The sequence below is a fragment of the Pseudozyma flocculosa genome, assembly GCF_000417875.1.
Source record: "Pseudozyma flocculosa PF-1 unplaced genomic scaffold scaffold00004, whole genome shotgun sequence".
Taxonomy (NCBI): domain Eukaryota; kingdom Fungi; phylum Basidiomycota; class Ustilaginomycetes; order Ustilaginales; family Ustilaginaceae; genus Pseudozyma; species Pseudozyma flocculosa.
Genome location: NW_006920872.1, coordinates 521,129 through 540,263, shown reverse-complemented (window position 1 = coordinate 540,263; position 19,135 = coordinate 521,129). Strand labels below are relative to the sequence as shown.

General features: G+C 65.0%; 5 protein-coding genes across 5 annotated transcripts; 3 read left to right on the top strand and 2 right to left on the bottom strand.

Annotated features, from left to right (window-relative positions):
* Nucleotides 1-1,048: 1,048 nt before the first annotated feature.
* PFL1_01670 (uncharacterized protein) lies at nucleotides 1,049-5,129 on the bottom strand (the record flags this gene model as incomplete). Its single annotated transcript, XM_007879180.1, has 2 exons — nucleotides 1,049-4,255; nucleotides 4,389-5,129. The coding sequence occupies 2 exons, from the start codon at nucleotides 5,127-5,129 to the stop codon at nucleotides 1,049-1,051; spliced, it is 3,948 nt and encodes a 1,315-aa protein (XP_007877371.1).
* A 2,168-nt stretch (nucleotides 5,130-7,297) lies between these two features.
* Nucleotides 7,298-7,978, top strand: PFL1_01669 (uncharacterized protein; the record flags this gene model as incomplete). Its single annotated transcript, XM_007879179.1, has 1 exon — nucleotides 7,298-7,978. The coding sequence occupies one exon, from the start codon at nucleotides 7,298-7,300 to the stop codon at nucleotides 7,976-7,978; it is 681 nt and encodes a 226-aa protein (XP_007877370.1).
* A 589-nt stretch (nucleotides 7,979-8,567) lies between these two features.
* PFL1_01668 (uncharacterized protein) lies at nucleotides 8,568-10,018 on the bottom strand (the record flags this gene model as incomplete). The annotated part of the gene is made up of 4 exons (XM_007879178.1): nucleotides 8,568-8,754; nucleotides 8,857-9,258; nucleotides 9,381-9,387; nucleotides 9,943-10,018. The coding sequence occupies 4 exons, from the start codon at nucleotides 10,016-10,018 to the stop codon at nucleotides 8,568-8,570; spliced, it is 672 nt and encodes a 223-aa protein (XP_007877369.1).
* Nucleotides 10,019-10,787: 769 nt separating this feature from the next.
* On the top strand, nucleotides 10,788-12,265 carry PFL1_01667 (uncharacterized protein; the record flags this gene model as incomplete). Its single annotated transcript, XM_007879177.1, has 3 exons — nucleotides 10,788-10,793; nucleotides 11,660-12,023; nucleotides 12,153-12,265. 3 exons carry the CDS (start codon nucleotides 10,788-10,790, stop codon nucleotides 12,263-12,265), a joined length of 483 nt encoding a protein of 160 aa, XP_007877368.1.
* Nucleotides 12,266-13,372: 1,107 nt separating this feature from the next.
* On the top strand, nucleotides 13,373-18,901 carry PFL1_01666 (uncharacterized protein; the record flags this gene model as incomplete). The annotated part of the gene is made up of 1 exon (XM_007879176.1): nucleotides 13,373-18,901. One exon carries the CDS (start codon nucleotides 13,373-13,375, stop codon nucleotides 18,899-18,901), a length of 5,529 nt encoding a protein of 1,842 aa, XP_007877367.1.
* Nucleotides 18,902-19,135: the final 234 nt, after the last annotated feature.

Genomic DNA, 19,135 nt, shown 5'->3' with positions numbered 1-19,135 from the left:
GACACGACGGTGGAGCCGACCAGCGTTGAAGACCGCAACATGTGGATCGGATTGCGGCAAAGCCAGCGTGGGCGTGACGAGGTCAGGTGGACAAACAGAAGAATGGAATGGATACATGGTTATGCAAAGGGTCGGATCAGGGCCGCGGCAGCTGTGCATCGTGTGTTGAGCGCTGGCGGGACTAGAGGGTGTGAGGGGAAGAGGGGGAGAGGGGAAGAGGGGGAGAGGGGGAGAGGGGGAGACGGAGAGAGAGAATGGCTCATGGCAACCCCTGATGGCCGGTCGTCGGTCCGCTCAAGCCTATGTCCGAGGAGCCAGTGGAAACATGGCGGCAAAGCGGGCCGATGCAGCCGTCAAGGCGTGCTAGCCAAGTCGCGCCTGTGGGCCGAAGCGAGCGCAGCCTATGCCAGCTGCTTCCAGCCTACGCTTTGGTTTCCGACGGACAAAGACAGGCATCGACGCTTCTTTGTTGGCGCAGCTGCAATTGCTGGCCGATCGTCGGCAAACAGGAAACGGGCACATCAGGGCCCCGGAAAAAAAAGGAGTGCGACGATCGATGCGGGATGCCGGAGAGCGTTGTTGGGGCAGACGGTTGCCGCAGCCGATGATGTCGGCTGCCTTGCTGCTGTGGGTGGGGGATGCGGGTTGGTGCGTTTGCTGCTGTGGGCGCGCCGACGACATGCTGCGCTCTGGCGGTCCTGTTGCGAGGGTTCTACAAGTGCAGTAGATCCCAGCATCCGCTTGGGAAGCAAGTTGGCCGAGGCGGGCGAAAGGATCCAACGAAGCACGCAGCGGGGCTGGTCAGGCCCAGGGGGTGTCGCTGGAGTGGAAACTCCGCGTAGCCCAGTCAACGTGGGGCGAACAGATCGATTGGTCGAGTCCCACCCGCAGTTGCCAGAGGCCAAGAACGCCGGAAGTAGCATCGCTCGCCGCACAAGGGGAGAAAAGCGAAGCAGCGAGCGGGCAGACGTCGCGGTGCGTCGACCTACGACGACCCACCCGACCTCAGGCCACGAGGCACGAGACACGACGCCCGGCGCTCGGCGCATCATCCATGCGCCCACTTGAGGTCGCGAGCCCGGAAGTTGATGATCTCCTCGAGCGCCTCGCGCACATCCTCGGGCGCCAGGAAGTAGGCCGCCTCGGTGCCCCGGTTCTTGTCGAGGTCGACCGTGGTGCAGGTGACGGGCGCGAAGAGGTCGAGCGTGTTGACGTAGGCCAGCAACTTCTCATCCTGGCCCAGCGCCAGCACAAAGTCGAACTGTCCCATGTGGTGGCCGTGGTGCGCGCCATGCGACATCGAGCCTCGATGGCGCGAGCCAGGGTGCTGGACGGGCGACGAGTTCACCGTCGTCGAGCCCGGTGCCGGCCAGTAGTTGGACGGCTGCTTGTAGGCCGACTCGAGCGGAGGGTGGTGCAGGGGGAGGTGGTGCGGCTGGTCGGGCAGGCGCTGCGCCACCGCTGAGGGCGCCGCGCCGGGTGTGGCGAGCGACGAGGTGCTGCTGCTGGCAGTGGGGAAGGCCGGGGTCCCGAGCACGCTCATCTGCATGATGATGTGCTGCACCGCCGAGGCGCGGCTGGCGTAGCGGGGCATGATGAGACAGCTCGTCTTGCAGGGGATCACACGCAGCGAGTGCGAGAAGCGCTCGTGGATCAGGTTGGCGACCTCGGCCGACTGGCGGCGCGCCCACTGCGCCTCGTGCGAGTTGGTCTTGCTGTCTTCGCCGTCGTTCCAGAAGCGCCAGCACATCGACGCGCCGCGCTCCTCGATGTACGAGCCGGGCGTTCGCTCGGTGAAGTAGTTGAGGATGTCGCGGATCGGACGCAGGTCGAAGGCGGCCACGAGGCTGTTCCAGTAGGTCTCGCGGGCGTGCTTGACAAAGCACCCGTTCTCGGCGACGAAGCCGACGCTCTCAACGGCGTTGACCAGCTTGGAGAGGTCGTCGGTGCCCATGGCGCTGAGCACGTAGACGACATTCTTGCCGTCCGAGGTGAGGTCGGTGAGCAGCTTGACCAGCCACTCGGGCGGCTCGAAGCATCCCTGCTCGCGCAACATGGCGGGGTCGAGCTTGACGAGCGTCTCCTCGAGGTCGATTAGCAGCAGCCGCGAGTTGGCGGCGCGCCACTCGGAGACGAGCTGCGCGACCTCGAGGCGCGGCACAAACATGTTCTCGAGGCGCTCCTGTTCGAGATGGGCGCGCTCGAGGTGGCCGAGGAGAGACGTGATCCAGTGCTGCGCCGTCTGGGTGACGACGACGCGGTGCAGGTCGGTCCACCGCTGGACGCGCTCCGACTCGTCCATCGTCAGCGCCTTGTGGATGGCGTTGGCCACCTGCTTGGTGTTCCAGGGGTTGATGCCGATGCAGGCGCGCAGCCCAGAGTAGGTGCCCGTGAACTCGGACAGCACCAGCGGCCGGTGGCGCACCTCTTGGCAAACGACGTACTCGTGCGAGGTCAGGTTCATCCCCTCGCGCAGGCTGGTGGCGAGGAAGCAGTCGGCCACGGTCAGCAGCGCCAGGTACTGGCTGAAGGTGATGTCCTGGACGTGGAGGAAGACGACGGGCTGGTAGGTGAGCGAGCTGTACTTGTTGTTGATCCTCGCCACCACGTCGGTGGCCTCGCCAATCTCCTCGTTCTGCTCCGTCGTGGCGAGGGCGACCTGGATCAGCACCACCTCTCCGGCCCACTTGGGATGCTCGTCGAGGAACGTCTCGAACGCCAGCAGCTTCTGGCGCACGCCCTTGATCCAGTCGAGCTTGTCGCGGCCGACGACGATGCGCTTGCCTGAGTACTTTTCGCGCAGCTTCGACACCCACTCCTGCACCTCGGGGTCCTGCCGCTTGGCGTTGAGGCTGCGGACGTCGATGCCAATCGGGAACGGCGACACGGCGACGAAGCTGCCGTCGAGCTGGATGCCCTTGGGCGTTGCCTCGAGCTGGAGGATGCGGCTGACGGTCTGGCGGAAGTGGCGGCAGAAGTTGTGCGTCTGAAACCCGATCAGGTCGGCACCCAGCATGCCCTTGAGCAGCGTCTCGCGGACGCTGAGGCACCGGAAGAGCTCGCTCGACGGAAAAGCGATGTGGACAAAGAGACCGATGGTGGCGTGCGGCAGGCGCTCGCGCACCATCTGGGGCACCAGCAGGAGGTGGTAGTCGTTGATCCAGACAATGTCGCCCTCCTCGTACGCCTCCTCGATGGCGTCGGCAAAGCGTCGGTTGACCTCGACGTAGGCCCGGAACGACTCCTGCTCGTGCTCGAGCCCCTTGGATGTGGGCAGGGTGTAGTGAAAGGTGGGCCAGAGAATCTGCTTGCAGAACTGGTTGTAGCTGCTGTCGAAGTCATCGTCGTCGACCCACACCGGTACCGAGCTCTTCTCCTTGCGGTAGCGCATCTCCACTTCGCGTTTCTCGGCTGGGCCAAGCCAGCCCTCGGTGTCGATGCCGACCGTGCCTACGTAGAGTTTGCCGGCTCGCAGCTTCTCGCGCTCGATGCTGCGGACCGCGTTGATGAGACCGCCGTTGGCCGCGGGGTTCGAGACGAACTCGAAAGGGGGAAGGCCAGAGGGGCTGTCGGCGAAGGTATCCATCGAGGTGGCCGAGGTCCTCCGTGCAAGGCCCGACCTGCTCTTCGAGGACGCGCGCACGCCGTGGCGGATGCGCGGCGCGGCGCGGATGCTGCGGTTGCGGCCGAAGGCAGACGAGGCGCCGTGCGCACTCCTCGCACCGCTGATGCTGAGGTTGCGCAGTTTTGCCGAAGGCGAAGGCGACGCGCCGCCCGAGCGATCACGGTCCTCCGCCAATCGACCCGGCTGATCCAGCAAGCCCTCGGACCTCCTCGACGTTCCGCCCTGCACCTGTTCGAACTGCGAGATGCTGGGCTTGGCGCTGGCGGCACGGACAAGCTGCGAAGGCCTTGGCGGCTTGGCAGAGGACGACGACGAGCCCGAGTTAGGCAGTTGCTGCTGAGGCTGCTGCTGCTGCTGCTGCTGTTGCTGTTTGCTGGCAGACGTGGACGAAGGGCCGCCAGGGCGCGAGGGCCCCGATGTGTTGGCGCCAGGAGTGTTGTTGGCCTTGGTCATGCTCAGGGCCGATGGGTTGAGCGCACCGAAACTCCGGGTCGTCCCAAACGACGGACGATTGGCGCTACCCGGAGTCTGCGCACCCGCCATCGGCGTGACCGCTCCCGAGCCGAATGGGTGGTGTCGTTCGCTGTCCCCGGGCGTCGACACCTGCGGGATCGGACCACCTCGTTTTGCCTGAAGTAAGGAAAAGGGGGATCAAGGATTGGTGAGCAGGGCTCGGTCAGTTCTCGCTCCACGCTCACTCGAGCGCCGCGCAGCATCCCTTGCAACGACGCATCCGCCATTGTGCCACATTGACCCGACTCACCGCCATGTCCGAGATAATGCTCAAGGGCATCGTCATGCCCTGCCTCCCGCCCGCCTGAGCGCCGGGCGTCTGCGTTCCGGGCCCCTCCATGGGAGTTGGGTTCTGAGAGAGGGCCTGGCCGGATGGTCCGGTAGTGTTGAAGCTGGTCCTGCGGCTCTTTTGACCCGAAGGTACGGGTGCGAACGAACCCTTGGCGCCCGGCAGCGGAGAGGTCGGACGGGCTGCGCTGCTGCCGGCCTCGATGGATGAGGCCGAGCGGCCGTGGTCGGAGGCGGGGGCAACGGGGATGTCCGAAGTCGTCAGGCTGTGCTCGGACATCGAGCCCCGACGCGACCTGCCCTTGGGCGAAGGTGGTCCGCTGACGCTGCCGTCGCCCTTGACGTCGAGCTTGGGGAAGGCAGTGGCCTCGTACATCAGCTCGCTCATGTTGATCTTCTTGTCCGAGAACGAGGACTGGCGATGCTTGGGTGTCTTTGGAACGGCGGTCGACTTGGGGCGGACGACGTCGTGATCACCGCTGCCGCGGCCGTCCTTCATGGAGGCGGCGAGGCGCGTGGAGAGCTCATGGATCGGCAACGGTGGCTCGCGCAGGCACGAGTCGGGCGAGGGCGGCGCGGTCGACTCCTCGGGCGACTCGGTAAAGGCCGAGTCGAGCTCTGGCTCGCTGAAGTGGAGCGTATCCGGAAGAAAGAGGGATGCGATGATGACCCGGTGGCCGCCGAGGCGACCGCGTCTCGGCATGGCGGCGGATGCGTGTGCAGAGAGGAGCGCAGCCTTTTGAGCTCGCCCGTCGTCGTGTCGCTCGGCTTGCTATCGGCAGCAGAACGTGAGCTTGGTCTCTGCAGCTGGCAGAAGGAGGCCGTTTGCGGATGATGAGGTTTTGGTGAGGTGATGAGGTTGAAAGGGGAGCGAGTTGCGGGGCGGGACGCTAATTCTGTCTTGCTCCTCGGGCTGGGTTGAGCCTTATGTGGAGCCAAAAAGTCGGGAGCCGTTCCGACGCCGTCTCCTCGAGTGCGCGGCGAGGTTTCGAAGATCGAACGAGGGCGTAGGGCGGTGGGTGTGACTACGACTCTGAAACGGCCCGCGCGGACGAGGCCGAGTGGTACGTCGGCGGAACGCAGCCGAAGCAGCTCCAGGGGGCGAGCCAAGGAGACGACGAGGCGACGCCGCAGGCCGGCGACGTGGAATCAAGCAGCTGAGGGCGAGCGCAGCAGCGTGCGTTACGTGTCGAAGCTCGGCACCACCGTACTGCCGTAGTGTGACGATGGCGGCGTGATGAATGATCAGGAGCTGCCCGGGGTCCTTCGAATGACAGCTTCGCAGTGCTCTTCGGTCTTGCAGAAAGAGACGGGCTCGATCGGGGCGTGGGCTACCTTGACCAGGAGACGAGACGGGCGAGGAGGCGGCAGGAGGGACGTGGAAGAGAAAGCGACGACGACGGGAGGCAGAAGGGTGAGTGAGAGGTACATGGGGCACCTGGAAGCAAGAGGACAGAAGGCAAGCAAGCAAGCAAGCAGGCTAGGGGAGGGTAGGCTGCCTCGCTGGCTGCGGACCGAAGCTGCGAGAAGCAAGCAGGTAGGCAAGGCAAGGCAGGCCAGCAGCAGGCCGCCAGGAAGCCGTTTCTTTCCTGCCCCGGCAAGAAGGCTCGCTCAAAGAAGCGGCGCAGCGGGGGGGATGGCCTCGGCAAATTCGCCCCAGAGTTGGGCTGGCTGGCTTGCTGGCTGGCCCTGCCTGCTTCTTGGCTGCCTGCCTGCCTGCCCGCCCTGAGCTCTGGGCCCTGAGCCCTGCCTGCTTCTCCTCTGGCTCGTCCATCGAAAAAAATGTCGGGTTCGCCGGGTGGAGGAGGAGGCAGCGCGATGAGTGAGGTCTGTGAGAGCAACCAGGCGGCCGCGCTGCTGCTTGTCATCCGGCAGCCGCCGGCGGTGTGCCTGCCTGTGGCTTTTCCCCCACCCTGCTTGCCTCGGCGCCCTTCCGAAAGTCGCCGGTGGCAAAGGTAGGGGAGCTAGCCAACGGCTGCATCGCCACCTCCTTCGCAACGACAATTGATGATGCTGGTGACGGCGATGACCCGCCGCCTTTGGTGTTGGGATGGTGGCCATCACCACCACCTCGTTGGGCAGGCCTGCAGGATCCACCGGGTATGCCGAGCCTGGCGCGCATTTTAGAGCTCTCTTGGCCTGGCTTGGCCCCTTTGGTCGTCGTTGGCGTCGTGCGTCGTACAGTATTCGACCGCCTGGCACAGCGCGAAGCGAGAGCACAGCTCGCACAAAGGTTCCACAGCATCGCACCGTATTACTACCCACTACTGCACATCTTCACCTCAGGCCGATCAGGGCAAGGGATTCATCAACAGCGTAGCCACGGACGCACACCGCTGAGGGGAAGATCGAGAGGAGTTTCGGGGCTGAGTGAGACGTGAGCTCCGGCTGAGCATGACTCTATCTGCTTGCTTGCTCTCTTTGCCCGCCCGCTGCTCTCGTCGGCCGGAGCGGGCGAGGGCGGCGCAAGCAGGTGTTCATGCTACGCCGTTCCGATGTGGCTTTCGGGGTCCCGGACATGATCGCGATCGATGGGCTGCGTGGGGCCCGCGCCGCGTCGAGCCGGATCGTCGTCGTGCGGCCTTGGCGAAGTCAGGGCAGGAGGCCAGGTCAGGGCATCGGACCCTGGCCGGTCCGGCTCTTCCGCGACCCTCTCCGCGCTGTACGCCTTTCGGCTCCGTGAATCGTTGCATGCCGCGTCGCCGCGTCGCCCCGCCGCCTTCGCTTTGACCACCACCTGCTTCGCTTTCAGCTCAGCCGCCGCCGCCGCCGCCGCCGACGTCGTTCTTCCAGCCTGCAGCTGCGCCTGGTGTTTCTGCCTGTCGCCGACTCGGATCACCCTCTTTGCCCTCTCGAGGCCCCTGCGCAACCATGTCGATCGGCTCCTCTCCGCCAGCTGCGACGGACATGCCGAACGCCACCGGCGACGAGCCGACGACGGCGCTGCACCTGCTCCGGTCGTTCAAGGAGTGCCAGGAGCGGAGGGTGGCGCACTGGCACGAGTACAACGACGCTTTCTCGACCTACCTCTCCCAACCACCACCACCAGTGACCACAGCAACGGCAGGGCAGGCGGCCTCGACGTCGGCGGCATCGTCTGATGCGGCCAACTTGACATCCCCGTCGTCCGCCGACCAGCAGCGGGCGGCACGCACGCCCCACTCGTGCTCCCACGCCGCCGCCGCCCACGATGCCGAGGGCGCCCAGAGCGGTGGCAGGATCGCCATTAGCGACGACATGCTCCAGGAGATCCTGCACCTCGTCACCCAGGGCCTCCTCGAGTGTTCGCACCGCGCCCGCGCCATCCAGACCGAGCTCGCCCTGCCGCACATCGACAAGCCGCAGCTGGCCGCGCTCGTCGGTCGCATCCAGGCGAAAGAAAACGACCTCCTCCGCGCCACGGTCGAGCGGGACCAGCTCAGGAAGGTCGCCCTGTCCCAGCAGAGGGACTTTAACGACAAGATCGCCTCGCTCGATGCGAGGATCGCCTCGTTCAGGGACGACATCGCCCAGGAGATGCAGGAGGTTGCCGCCGAGATGGCCGAGCTCTGATGGCGTCGGACGAATCCACATGGGCTGGAACGTTACCTCCGCCCTGGCAATGCCCGTCGTCCGAGGCGACTGTGGCATCTCTGTCTGTACTTGTACCTGTGCGCCCTCAAATCACCACTATCGTCCATTGTCCTCCAAGACAGACGCTCGGCGGCGCTGCCGGAGACCCGCCTCGGCCAGTCGTTGTGGGAGCAATGCATGATTTGCGTGGTTGGCTTGGTTTTTTTGGGGGGCGAGAGTGTGAGGGTGGTACGTAGTACATGGCATGGAGAGAGGAGATAGGCGACGTAGCGACAGGTGACGGACCGACGCCGATCCACGACGGACGATGCGACGTATACAGCTGGACCGCTCAAACAGGGGTGAGGTGCTCCCAAAAAAGAACCGCCGCGTCTTGGAGTCGAGAATCAATCCATTGCCTGGCTCCGAGACTGGCTCGTCGCCGTCGCCGTCTAAAGCGGACCGGAGGCCATCGACGCACAGAGGCTCCTCACGCGGCAGAGCTCCTGCGCGGCTGATCCACGGTCCGCCGCTTTTGGAGGGGAGGGGTATGCGAGAGGGGTTGGAGTGCAAGCGTTGGGCGAGCGGCTTACTCCTCCTCCTCCTCGTCACCGGCGTCGTCACCGCCAGCAGCCTCGGCGGCAGCGCGAGCACGCTTGCGCTTGACACGGCCGGCGCGGGCACCGCCGTAGGGCGAGGTGAGGGCGAAGTCGATGTGCTTCTGCGAGTCAAGACGGACGACAAACGAGGGGACGTTGACGATCTGCTTGCCGACGCTGTGTACGGGTATTCAAGAGGTTGGCGAGGAGATCGAAGGGTTAGGGACCAGGTGCCGTGAAGCATGACGGCCGAATACGCCAGGGTCACGCGACACTTACCGGATGTGGCGCTGGGTGATGAGGACACGGGCGTGGTGAATCGACTTGGCGAGGCCGCTCTTGAAGACCTGGGTCTGGAGACGGCGCTCGAGGAAGTCCTCGATCTTGAGGGCAAGCACGTAGTCGAGCCTCATGCGGGCCTCGTCGAGCACACCGATGCGCACAAGACGGCGGATGATGGCGTTGCCCTCAAAGAGGCGCTTGGGGTCCTTCTCGTCGAGCTTGAGCAGCTCACGAGCGGCACGACGAATCTTGGAGAGGGTGAGGGCAATGCGCCAGATCTCACGCTTGTTGCGGAGACCGTACTCTCCGGCCAGCTTGAGCTCGGCATCGAGACGAGCCGACTCGAAGGGCCTACGGGGGACCTTGGCGGTCTTGGAGTGGTTGCGGGGAGCACGGGGCCTAGAGGCGGAGACGGCAACAGAACACCAAAGCACAGATACGGGGCAGAGGGGTCAGTCAGCACCTCCTGCCGTGTTCTTGTCCACGTCCCGGCAGATGAGAGGCTCGAGGGTGTCACTCACATTGTGTCTGTAGCGTCCAAGGAAGCAGCACCAGAAGGCGACAGCAGCAAGGAGCAAACAGAGAAGGAGAAAGGGCGGGCAGCACGGGTGTGAGCATGCCAGAGCCTTGCGAGGGTCGGAGCCTAAGCTAGGTTGCCTCGATCAAGTCGCCCCAGGGCGATGCAGGGAAAGCCTCGAGCCCAGCGCCCCGCCTCGTACAGAGACGCGAGACCGGACGAGGCACGTCCTGATCTGTAACAAGGAATGTTTGAGGACATCATCGGACCCGCGTCCTGCCATCCCGACAGGTGCGAGCCTAGTCCGCGCAAAGACGATTGTCGACCAGTTTCCACCCATGTCATCCTTTCCACCCTCGATCCCGAAACCGAGCAGACTGAGCAGCGCAAGGCGAGAGCGGTGTCGCAGGTGGGATGCTGCATGAGCTTTGCCGGGGCATGGTCGATGGTAAGGTAAGGTAGAGGTGTCGCTGTTCGCCTAGTTGTTCCATGGCTCGATTGCGGAATCGTTGGCTAGCTGGCGTCGCATAGGCGGTCTGTCCCGGTGTTGTGGGCGCTGAGTCAACGGTCGCGGTCGCGTGGGCCGTGTCGGGATGGGCCGTAGGTGTTGTCGTCGAGGTCGGCGCGGCTGTGGTGTAGCATGGTCGCGTCGGATCCCATCATCATCATCCTCCTTCTGACCCCGACCCTGCTTCCTCCTCTCCAACGCTTCGTCTTTTCTTCCTTGTGCCCATGGTGCGCTTGATCGCGGCGATCATCTCTGCGGCGTGTCGGTACGATGCTGACGGGGCGGCCGGGTATCTGTCGACGACTTACCTTGACGATGAGGGGGATATGTGGTGACGAGGACGAGGTGGGAAGGAGGGCGTTGCAGCTGGCCCTTTGCGCCTTGGCATCGCCAGCGCGCTCCTTCCGCCCGCGGCCCACAGCTCGCCCGTCTGTGCCGCCTGCCCTTGCCTGCCCTGCGTCGACCCCCCCCCAGCGCCGGCAGGCGGGGGGCCATCCAAGAGGGCCGAGAGAAGCAAAGCCGCTCGCAGGCCGAAAATCAGATCAAGATCACGTGCTCTAAGCTCGAAAAATTCAAAGTCTGGCGGCCAGCTGAGAAATTTCGGCCGAGGCTGGCGACTGCGCCTGCCCTGGCTGATCGACGGGAATTTGCCAAAGGAGCGAAGGAGCCCCCGGTGCCGTCTGGGCCAGACGACAGGGCCTAGCGGTGCCAGGTGCAAGAGCCAGAGGCGGGGGCATACGGCGGCGGCGGCGGCGCCCGCCAGCCAGCCAGTCAGCCAGCAGAGGCGAGAGGCCGGGGGCCTGGCGGGCGTCCCAGCCAGAAGGGGCGATCGTCTGCCTGACACCTTCTCACACCACCACCCGTCACCCCCCCTCCGAACCCCGTCAAGACACATCATCCGCCATGCCTGTAAGTTGATGCTGCCGGCATACACGACAATCTTCGACGGCCATCGCCCAGGAGCTCGAAACCGTCGCCACCGACAAAGACCAGAAACGCCTGCCACACGGCATGCCGAACGAATGCTGCACCAAACGCGGCTGCTGCGACACCTGCGGCTGCTACTACTTCGACCGATGATATCGACAACCGGCGACCACTCTCGACCTCGCCCTTATGATCGACCCGTTCTACTTTCAGAAGGCCATGTTCCGACGTTCAGGCCTTAGGACGGGAAACGCCTCGAGTGTTGGAGAAGCCGAAGGGGCTGTCCTCAGCACAAAGTCCTGGACGGAGACTGCGAGCGGATGCAGACAGGTTCTGCACGGAGAAGCGACGATGAAACAGAGGGAAACTGTTGGCCAAATTCGGGCTTCGTTGCGTTGGACATGGACACGGAAAGGGTGGACGGAGGGATGCGCCTGGTTGGCCTGTACCCGGATGGGCGACGGTCGTGGTGGACGCCGCCGCCGCCACCGACTCTCACCGATGATGCTTCCGGATTGCCTCGCCGCAGAGGTCATGTTCGATGGCAGCAGACAGCGGTGCTGGGCCGCTGCGACAGCCTAGCATCACAGCCAGCATCGACATCGAAGGCCACCCTCAGCAGCGACAAAGACGACAGCATTCAGACCTCCCGACGCATCGTCTCGGTTCCACCACACTCGACTTCGACGACGATGGCAGGCTTCCACCCTTTCGCCAGCGACTCCGGGCATGGCCGTCGCCTCGCAGCTGGACTGTTTCTGGAGGCACACAGGTCGCTGACCCTCTGCCGCTACTTCTCTCCGCTTCTCCACTGCCCTGTTGCGCCGTGATGCCCTCGATACCCACAGCACTCGTTCGGTTACAGGGCCCGCACCCGCCACCTCTTCGCGAGGAAGTTCCGCCAGCATGGTCCGGTCCACCTCTCGACCTACCTGCGCCCCTACCACGCCGGTGACATTGTCGACATCGTCGCCAACGCCGCCGAGCAGAAGGGCATGCCGCACAAGTACTACCACGGCCGCACCGGTGTCGTCTACAACGTCGCCCCCCGCGCCGTCGGTGTCATCATCTACAAGGTCGTCGGCAACCGCTACATTGAGAAGCGCGTCAACGTCCGCGTCGAGCACGTCCGCCACTCTGGCTGCCGTGACGACTTCCTCAAGCGTGTCGCCAAGAACGCTGAGCTGAAGAAGGAGGCCAAGGCCAAGGGTGGTGAGTAGCGGCCGTCGGAGCGGCCTGCGGAAAACGCGCTGTCGAGCTGCGAGGGCTGCCCCTGTTGCGAGAGAATGGCGAGCTGATCCTCGAGCCTGCTCCATTTCCGATCTGCCACCGAACCAACAGAGCGTGTCCAGATCAAGCGTCTCCCCGCTGCTCCCCGCGAGGCACGAACGGTCTCGACCAAGAAGAACCTGCCCGAGACCCTGGCTCCCCAGCCCTACGACACCTACATCTAAAGGGATCGCCGTCGTCCCGCGGCCCTCGCGCCGTGGGGTCCGTCCGATCGTCCCTTGCCTTGTCGAGGGGTCCAGTGGGTGGGTGGCCTATGCCTATGGCCTTTGCACTTCTTTCCTCTGGTCCCTGGCCTGCCATGCCCTGCCTCTCCCTCCCGTCGCACCGGATCGCCCCCCGGCCAACGGGAGTAGAGGGCCAGTAGGAGCCAGGCGACCCCGCTACGCACACGCACACACACACACCATCTATGTACTTTTGTAGCTTCACCCCGCGGCGCACCGCTCACCCGCCCACACTCCCCAGAACAAAACCCCAAAAGCCGAGCTGCCGAGCTGAGCCGGATCCAAAACCCCACACGGCGACAGACCGCGTTTGCCAGACATCGTCCGCTCGCTGTCCAGCCTTGTGCGGCTTGCCTCGTGGCAGATGAGTTCAAGCGGTCGCACGGCAGCCAGGGAGGGGAAGAGGGCTCGTCACGATGCCAGATGCCTTGCGTTCGGATGCCAGGCCAGGCTGGGCTGGGCGGTTGGTGGCCCGGGAGCAGGCTCACGCGTGATGGCGACCGAAAGCGCGAGAAAAGCCGCGAGCGGGTCAGGGTCAGGCGCCATGGCCCAAATCCGCCGAGAAAAAAAGCGGCGACAGAGACCGGCCGGCACCAGGCCTGACCCCGCAGCTCACACGAGCCACCCTCGCCCTCCCATCCTGCTACCGACGCCTCTTGGTGCCTCGGACGACGACGACCACCACCACCACTGCTGCCCAACCTCGCCCCTTTATCAAACGCAACCGCGCACAGGGGATCGCCGCCTCCTCGCACGCTTGACGGCCGTCGACACTGCACGGTCTTACCCTTCATCTCGCACGTCCACCACCTCTCGACGCCCGAGACTGGCCGAGATGGTGTCCGCCTAAGGCCCGAGGCCTGGCCTGCGCCTTCTCGCTGCTTGATCCGCGAGCAGGACCTCCGTCTTCCTTTGAGCCTCTCATCTCGACGAAACCTGCGGCCGCGCTTTTGCCGCCGATCTCGTCCCTGTGCCTGTGCCGAAAACGCGTCCGGCAACCCGTCGCCTCCGCTGCCACCTATGCCTCTTCTCTGAGCAGCGACCGCCATGTCGCCGGCAGCGAAACCTCCGGCGCTGTCACCCGAAGAGATCGCAGAGATCCAGCAGACCGAGCTAGAGGCGCTCCACTCGATCCTCGAAGACGACTTCCAGAAGGTCGAGCACAAGGCTTGGAAGGGCGCCCTCACCTCGCAGCTCCACGAGTTTGAGATCACGCTCCGACCCGACGAGGAGAGGCTCAAGCCCCTCGTCGCCGCCGTCGTCAACTTCAAGCTCCCCAAGAACTATCCGCTCAACGCTCCTACCGTAGCCCTCAAGCCCAATGACGGCCGCAACAAGGGCCTCTCGGCGCAGCACATCCGGGACCTCAACAATGAGATCAATGCAAAGGCGCGCGAGCTGGTCGGCGCGGAGATGATCTGGGAGCTCGTCTATCACGGCCAGGACTACATCAGCCAGAACAATCTCGCCCCGAAAGAGGTCAAGCATGGCGTCCCCTCGGTTAGCCTCGAGGAAGAGAAGCGGCAGAGGGCCCTGGAAGAGGAGCTCAAGGAGAAGCAGCGCCGCGACGAGGAGAAGAAGAAGAAGCGCGAGGCTGAGACCGCCAAGACCAACAAGCTGGCAGAGCTCATTGAACAGGAGGCCAACAAAAAGGCCATGGTTCTCAAGCTCGAGCGGCAGCGGCAGCGCACGCTCACCTCTTCATCCTCGATCGACTCGCCCCATGCCACGAGCACGACGCCCAAGCTCGACAGCCCCGTCCCGAACGAGTGGCTCGGCGGGTCGTCGTCTTCGCAGCGGATCGAGACGTTCCTTGAGCCCTTTGAGGATCACGGACGCGTCATTTCCGTGCTCCGGCTCGGTCCCGTGCTGGAGCGGACGGAGCTGAGCGTGCGCCATCTCGCCGAGGCGGCCCACGACGACCCCGCAGATACGACGCTGGCCCGATCGTGGGTCCTCGAGCATTTCTTCATCTCTTCGCTCCACTATGCCTATTCTGCCGGCAAGCGCAAGATCGAAGAGGTCGAGTGGGAGCTTGACAAGCTCGTCAAGGTGCGCGAGCCCCACCTCGTCAATGTGCTGGCCTCGGCCGTCACGCGCATGGGCGACAATCAGGGCTGGAAGCTCAGCGTCGTCCTCGAGAGGAGCACCGGCGTGCCCCTGCGCTCGCTGCTCGAGCAGTGCGAGGTGCTGCCCTGGAAGCGGGTTCGCACCTACCTCGCCAGCCTGCTCGAGGCGCTCGAGGCGCTCCATAGCCGCAACCTGCTCCACAGAGGCGTCTGCCTTGACTGCATCTACATCGACGGCAACGGCGCCGCCGCGACCGAGTTCAAGTCCGCCGTGCGGATCAAGGACGCCTGCTATGTCCGGCGCCTCCGCGATATGCACCGATCCAACCCGCTCAATGACAACGTCGGTCCGCTGGTCGAGGAGGAACGACCACAGGCGTGGAAGGCCCCCGAATCGGTCGAGCAGCCGCTCAGCTATACGCGCAAGCGCGACCTGTGGGACCTCGGTGTCTGCGCGTGCCAGATGCTCTTCGGCATCGACTGCACGGTCGAGCACGAGGCGCCCGAGCATTTGCTGAGGACGGCAGACGAGCTGCCACCTCACGTCAGGGCCTTCCTGATGTTGATGCTGGAACGATCGCCCAAGAAGCGGCCGACGACCGCGGCTCTGGCCACTCGGCTCGAAGAAATAATCCTATTCGAGGACCAGGAGTGGTCGCAGGAGTCCAACACGCGCATGCCGACCGGCAACGGAGCTGCCGGAGCGAAAGGCGTGCTGGCTCGGCGTCGAGGCAACTCTCTGGTCGCCCCGGCCACCCCGGCCGCGGCGCAGCTCGGCACATCGCCTCCGCGAGACCAGAGTCGACCGGGTTCGTTCTGGCCCTTGAGACAGATTGGCCGGCAAGGTCCTGCGACGGGGGGCGGCGGCGCCTCTCGCTACCTCTCCGACTTCGAGGAGGTCGAGTTCCTAGGCAAGGGTGCCTTTGGCAGCGTCGTCAAGGCGAGGAACCGACTCGACGGCAGGTTTTACGCCGTCAAGAAGATCAAGCTCTCCAGCTCCCCCGACGAAGACGAGCGCACGCTGCGGGAGATCACGGCGCTAAGCCGCCTCGACCACCCGCACGTGGTGCGCTACACGACCTGCTGGATTGAGGAGACGCAGACGCCCCTGACCGGCCTGCACGGCAGCGACACGGACGGCCTGACGGCAAGCAGGACGCTAGAGACGAACACGACCAGCGCCACTGGCCCGTCCGGCCCAAGCCTCGCTTCGGTCAAGGAGACCAGGCCCGCCAAGCGGCTTGTCCGCGACGAATCCTTCCGGGCCACGCCCAACTTTGACTCCGACTACTTCAACAGCAGCCGCCACGATGACGACCCCTTCAGCCAGAGCAGTAGCTTCGCCGACATCCGCTTCGCCAACGACGACTCGTCCGACGAGGGCTCGTCGGCACCGGGTCCTTCCGCGCGCTCGCGATCCAGGCCCAGGAACATCGCCTCCAAGCCGGGCTCCGGCGATCACAGCGAAAGCACAGACAGCACTGACAGCGACGGGAATGACGGCAGCGACGACAGCTCGTCCGACAGCGACAGCGACTCTGGCAGCGACGACGACGATGAAGAGGATGAGGACGACTTCAGCCGCATTCCCACGTCGTCGCGCAGGGGCTCCAAGCAGGGTCCACGGCTGTCCAGCCTAGCAATGAGCAAGGCCGATGCCGATTTTGTCCCGGTGCAGAGGGTCCTCTACATCCAGATGGAGTTCGTTGAGAACCGCACGCTGCGCGAGGCCATCGACCGCGGCCTCTCGGAGGACGAGGCGTGGAGAATCCTGCGGCAGATGGTCGAGGCGCTCGCACACATCAGCAGCCTGGGCATCATTCACCGAGACCTCAAGCCATCCAACGTCCTGATGTACGCCAACGGCGATGTCAAGATCGGCGATTTCGGCCTGGCCACCAACGCCGTCCAGATCGCCGAGGGCGGGGGCGCCGCCGGTCCCTCTGGCACGGCGGATCTGGCCGAGAGCACCGACCTCACTGGCGACCTCGGCACCTACCTCTACACGGCGCCGGAGCTGCGCGCCAAGAAGGGGGCGCGCTACAACTTCAAGGTCGACATCTATTCGCTCGGCATCATCTTCTTCGAGATGCTGGCCAGCCAGGCTGTCTACCGCACCGGAATGGAGCGGATCCTGCTGATCCGCGAGCTGCGCAACCCGACGGTCTCGTTCCCCGCGGCCTGGCCCCGCGCAAAGCTCGACAAGCAGACTGCGCTGATCAAGCAGATGCTCGACCACAACCCGGACCGCCGGCCGTCGCCGCTCGAGATCCTCCGGAGCGACCTGCTGCCGCCCAAAATGGAGGACGAGTACATCGAGGAGTGCCTGAGGCTGATGGCCAACCCCTCGAGCGCCTACAACCACCAGCTGATGGACGCGCTCTTCGGCAGGACGGCGACCGACGTTGTCCGCGACTTTACCTTTGACACCGGATCCCAGACGGACCAGGACAACGCGCTCGTCGGCGTCGTCTGCGACCTGATCCGCAGCGTCTGCCGCAAGCACGGCGCCGTCGAGTTCGCCGCGCCGCTGCTGGTGCCGCCCAACGGTCTCTACAATGCCAACGAAAAGGTCGTGCAGGTGCTCGACAAGACGGGCAAGGTGGTGCAGCTGCCGTACGACCTGACGGTTCCGTTTGCGCGCATCTTTTCTCGCAGCGACAACCAGCGCTTCAAGCGGTACGAGATCGGCAGCGTCTACCGAGAGAATGTCGTGGCGGGCGGCCAGCCGCGCGCCGTGCTGGCGGCCTCGTTTGACATTGTTTCGCCAGAGCGGTCGGCGGCAGCTGAGGCTGAGGCCTTGGCGGTGGTCGACGAGATGCTCAGCGAGATTCCTGGCGTAGCCTCCGAGTCGTGGGACATCCACATCAACCACGAAGGCATCCTCTCGCTGATCCTCGACCGCGTACCGAACAAGCATCGCGAGGCGGTTCTTGGCATCGTCGCGCTTCTTGCAGGCAGCAAGAGCGTCAACAATGCCCGGACCCAGCTGCTGCAGCTCGGGCTGCCCCGCTCCACGATTGAGGAGCTCGAGGCCTTTAACCTGCAGGACGAGCTCAAGACCGTCCACGGACGCCTCGAGCGCCTCTTCCCGACCGAGCATCGGTCCCGCGTATCGAAGGCCGTCGCCGAGATTGCAGGGGTGGCCGCCACGGCGCAGCACTTCGGCGTGCAGAGGCGCTTCCTCTTCACTCCGCTGCTCGCCCAGTCGAGCAATCTCTACCGCGGCGGCGTTTTCTTCACCGTGGTGCGCGCCGGCAAACGGCGAGACGTGGTGGCGGCGGGGGGGCGCTACGATGCTCTGCTAAAGAGGTTCTCGACGCCATCCTCGTCTTCGTCCGCCTCGCTCCACGGCGTCGGTGTCCAGATCGCCGTGGGCAAGCTCACTCTGGGCCTTGCAAAGTACCAGGAGGTACACGTGCCGCGCCTGCTCAGCCGGGCCGAGGAGGAGAGGAGCTTCGGCTTCATGACGCCCCGGCGCTGCGACGTTTACGTCGCCTCGGCCCCGGGCCTGCTGCACACGCGGATGGAGATCTGCCGCGAGCTCTGGGCGCACAACATCGCCGCCGATCTGCAGTACGAGCATGCGACCTACGACACGCCTGAGGCCGCCGCCGCCACCTGCCGTTCCGAGGGCATCCTCCTGCTCGTGTTTGCCAAGGCGCGCTCGCCTGTGCTCAAGGTCAAGATGGTGCTGCAGCGGGCCGAGTTCGAGGTGTCGAGGCACGAGCTGGTCACCTTTGTGCAGGACAAGATCGCCAGGCAGCGGAGCGTCGATGCGCAGGTGGCCGGCTCTGGCTGGATCACCTCGGCCAGCACGCGCTTCCAGCAGTCGTACGGCGACACGGGCATCGCTCGCGTCGCGGGAGCCGCTTCGAGCACCGCCGGCGGCGCGTCCTCCTTTGTGCACGGCCATGGCCATCACCACCACGCTTCCCGCGGCCTTGCCGGCAATGATGTGCTGCCATCTATGGCCATCGCCATCAAGGAGCGCGAGATGGTGCTGCCCGAGCGGCCGATCGACCGGTCCAAGAAGGGCGACAAGAGCCAGCAGAACCGGCCGAAACCCTCGAGCCGACAGCTAGTGCTCGACAAGGCCTCGAGGCAGGTCAGCCGGTTCGCCGAGCAGCTTCAGGGCGGCCACGTTCCCGTACTTGCCGTCGACTTTTCCGGCCCAAGCTTCGACCGCCTCGCCGCGGCGCTGATGGCCTGCCTGTCTAGCCACGCGGCCAGCGGCGGGTGTGGCGGCGGTGGCAGCGTTGGCGGCGGTGGAGCGTCGATGGGCGCGGCGGCGGGGTCGAGGGGCGATGACGACGGCACGCTGCTCTTCCGTGCGCTCCTCGATGGTCTGTCGGCCGAGGAGAAGGATTACGCTCGGCTCGTCAAGGCCAAGGCGGTCGAGTTTGCCTTTTCAGATGCATCGGGCGGCGGCGTGCACGGGTGCGGGCGCGTCTTTCTCTACTCGCTGCGCGAGGACCGCACGGCGCTCGTGGGATGCGGTCGGTGAAGGTGGTGCAGTGGGTCGACAGGAAGCGGGGAGGTGGGCAGGGTGCGCGGTGCAGTGCGGTGTCGACAGGTCGGAGGCCATGTCTGCCTTCCGGGCCCTCGTGTAGAGCGGTGGACACCGAGGCCGGCAGTAGTATCAGGTCTAGAGCGGCCTGCCCCAAGAACAACAGAACAAAGAACAACAAGTGGAGTCAAATGCAATCATCAATGCCGAATCAATCTTAATCACCGGCTG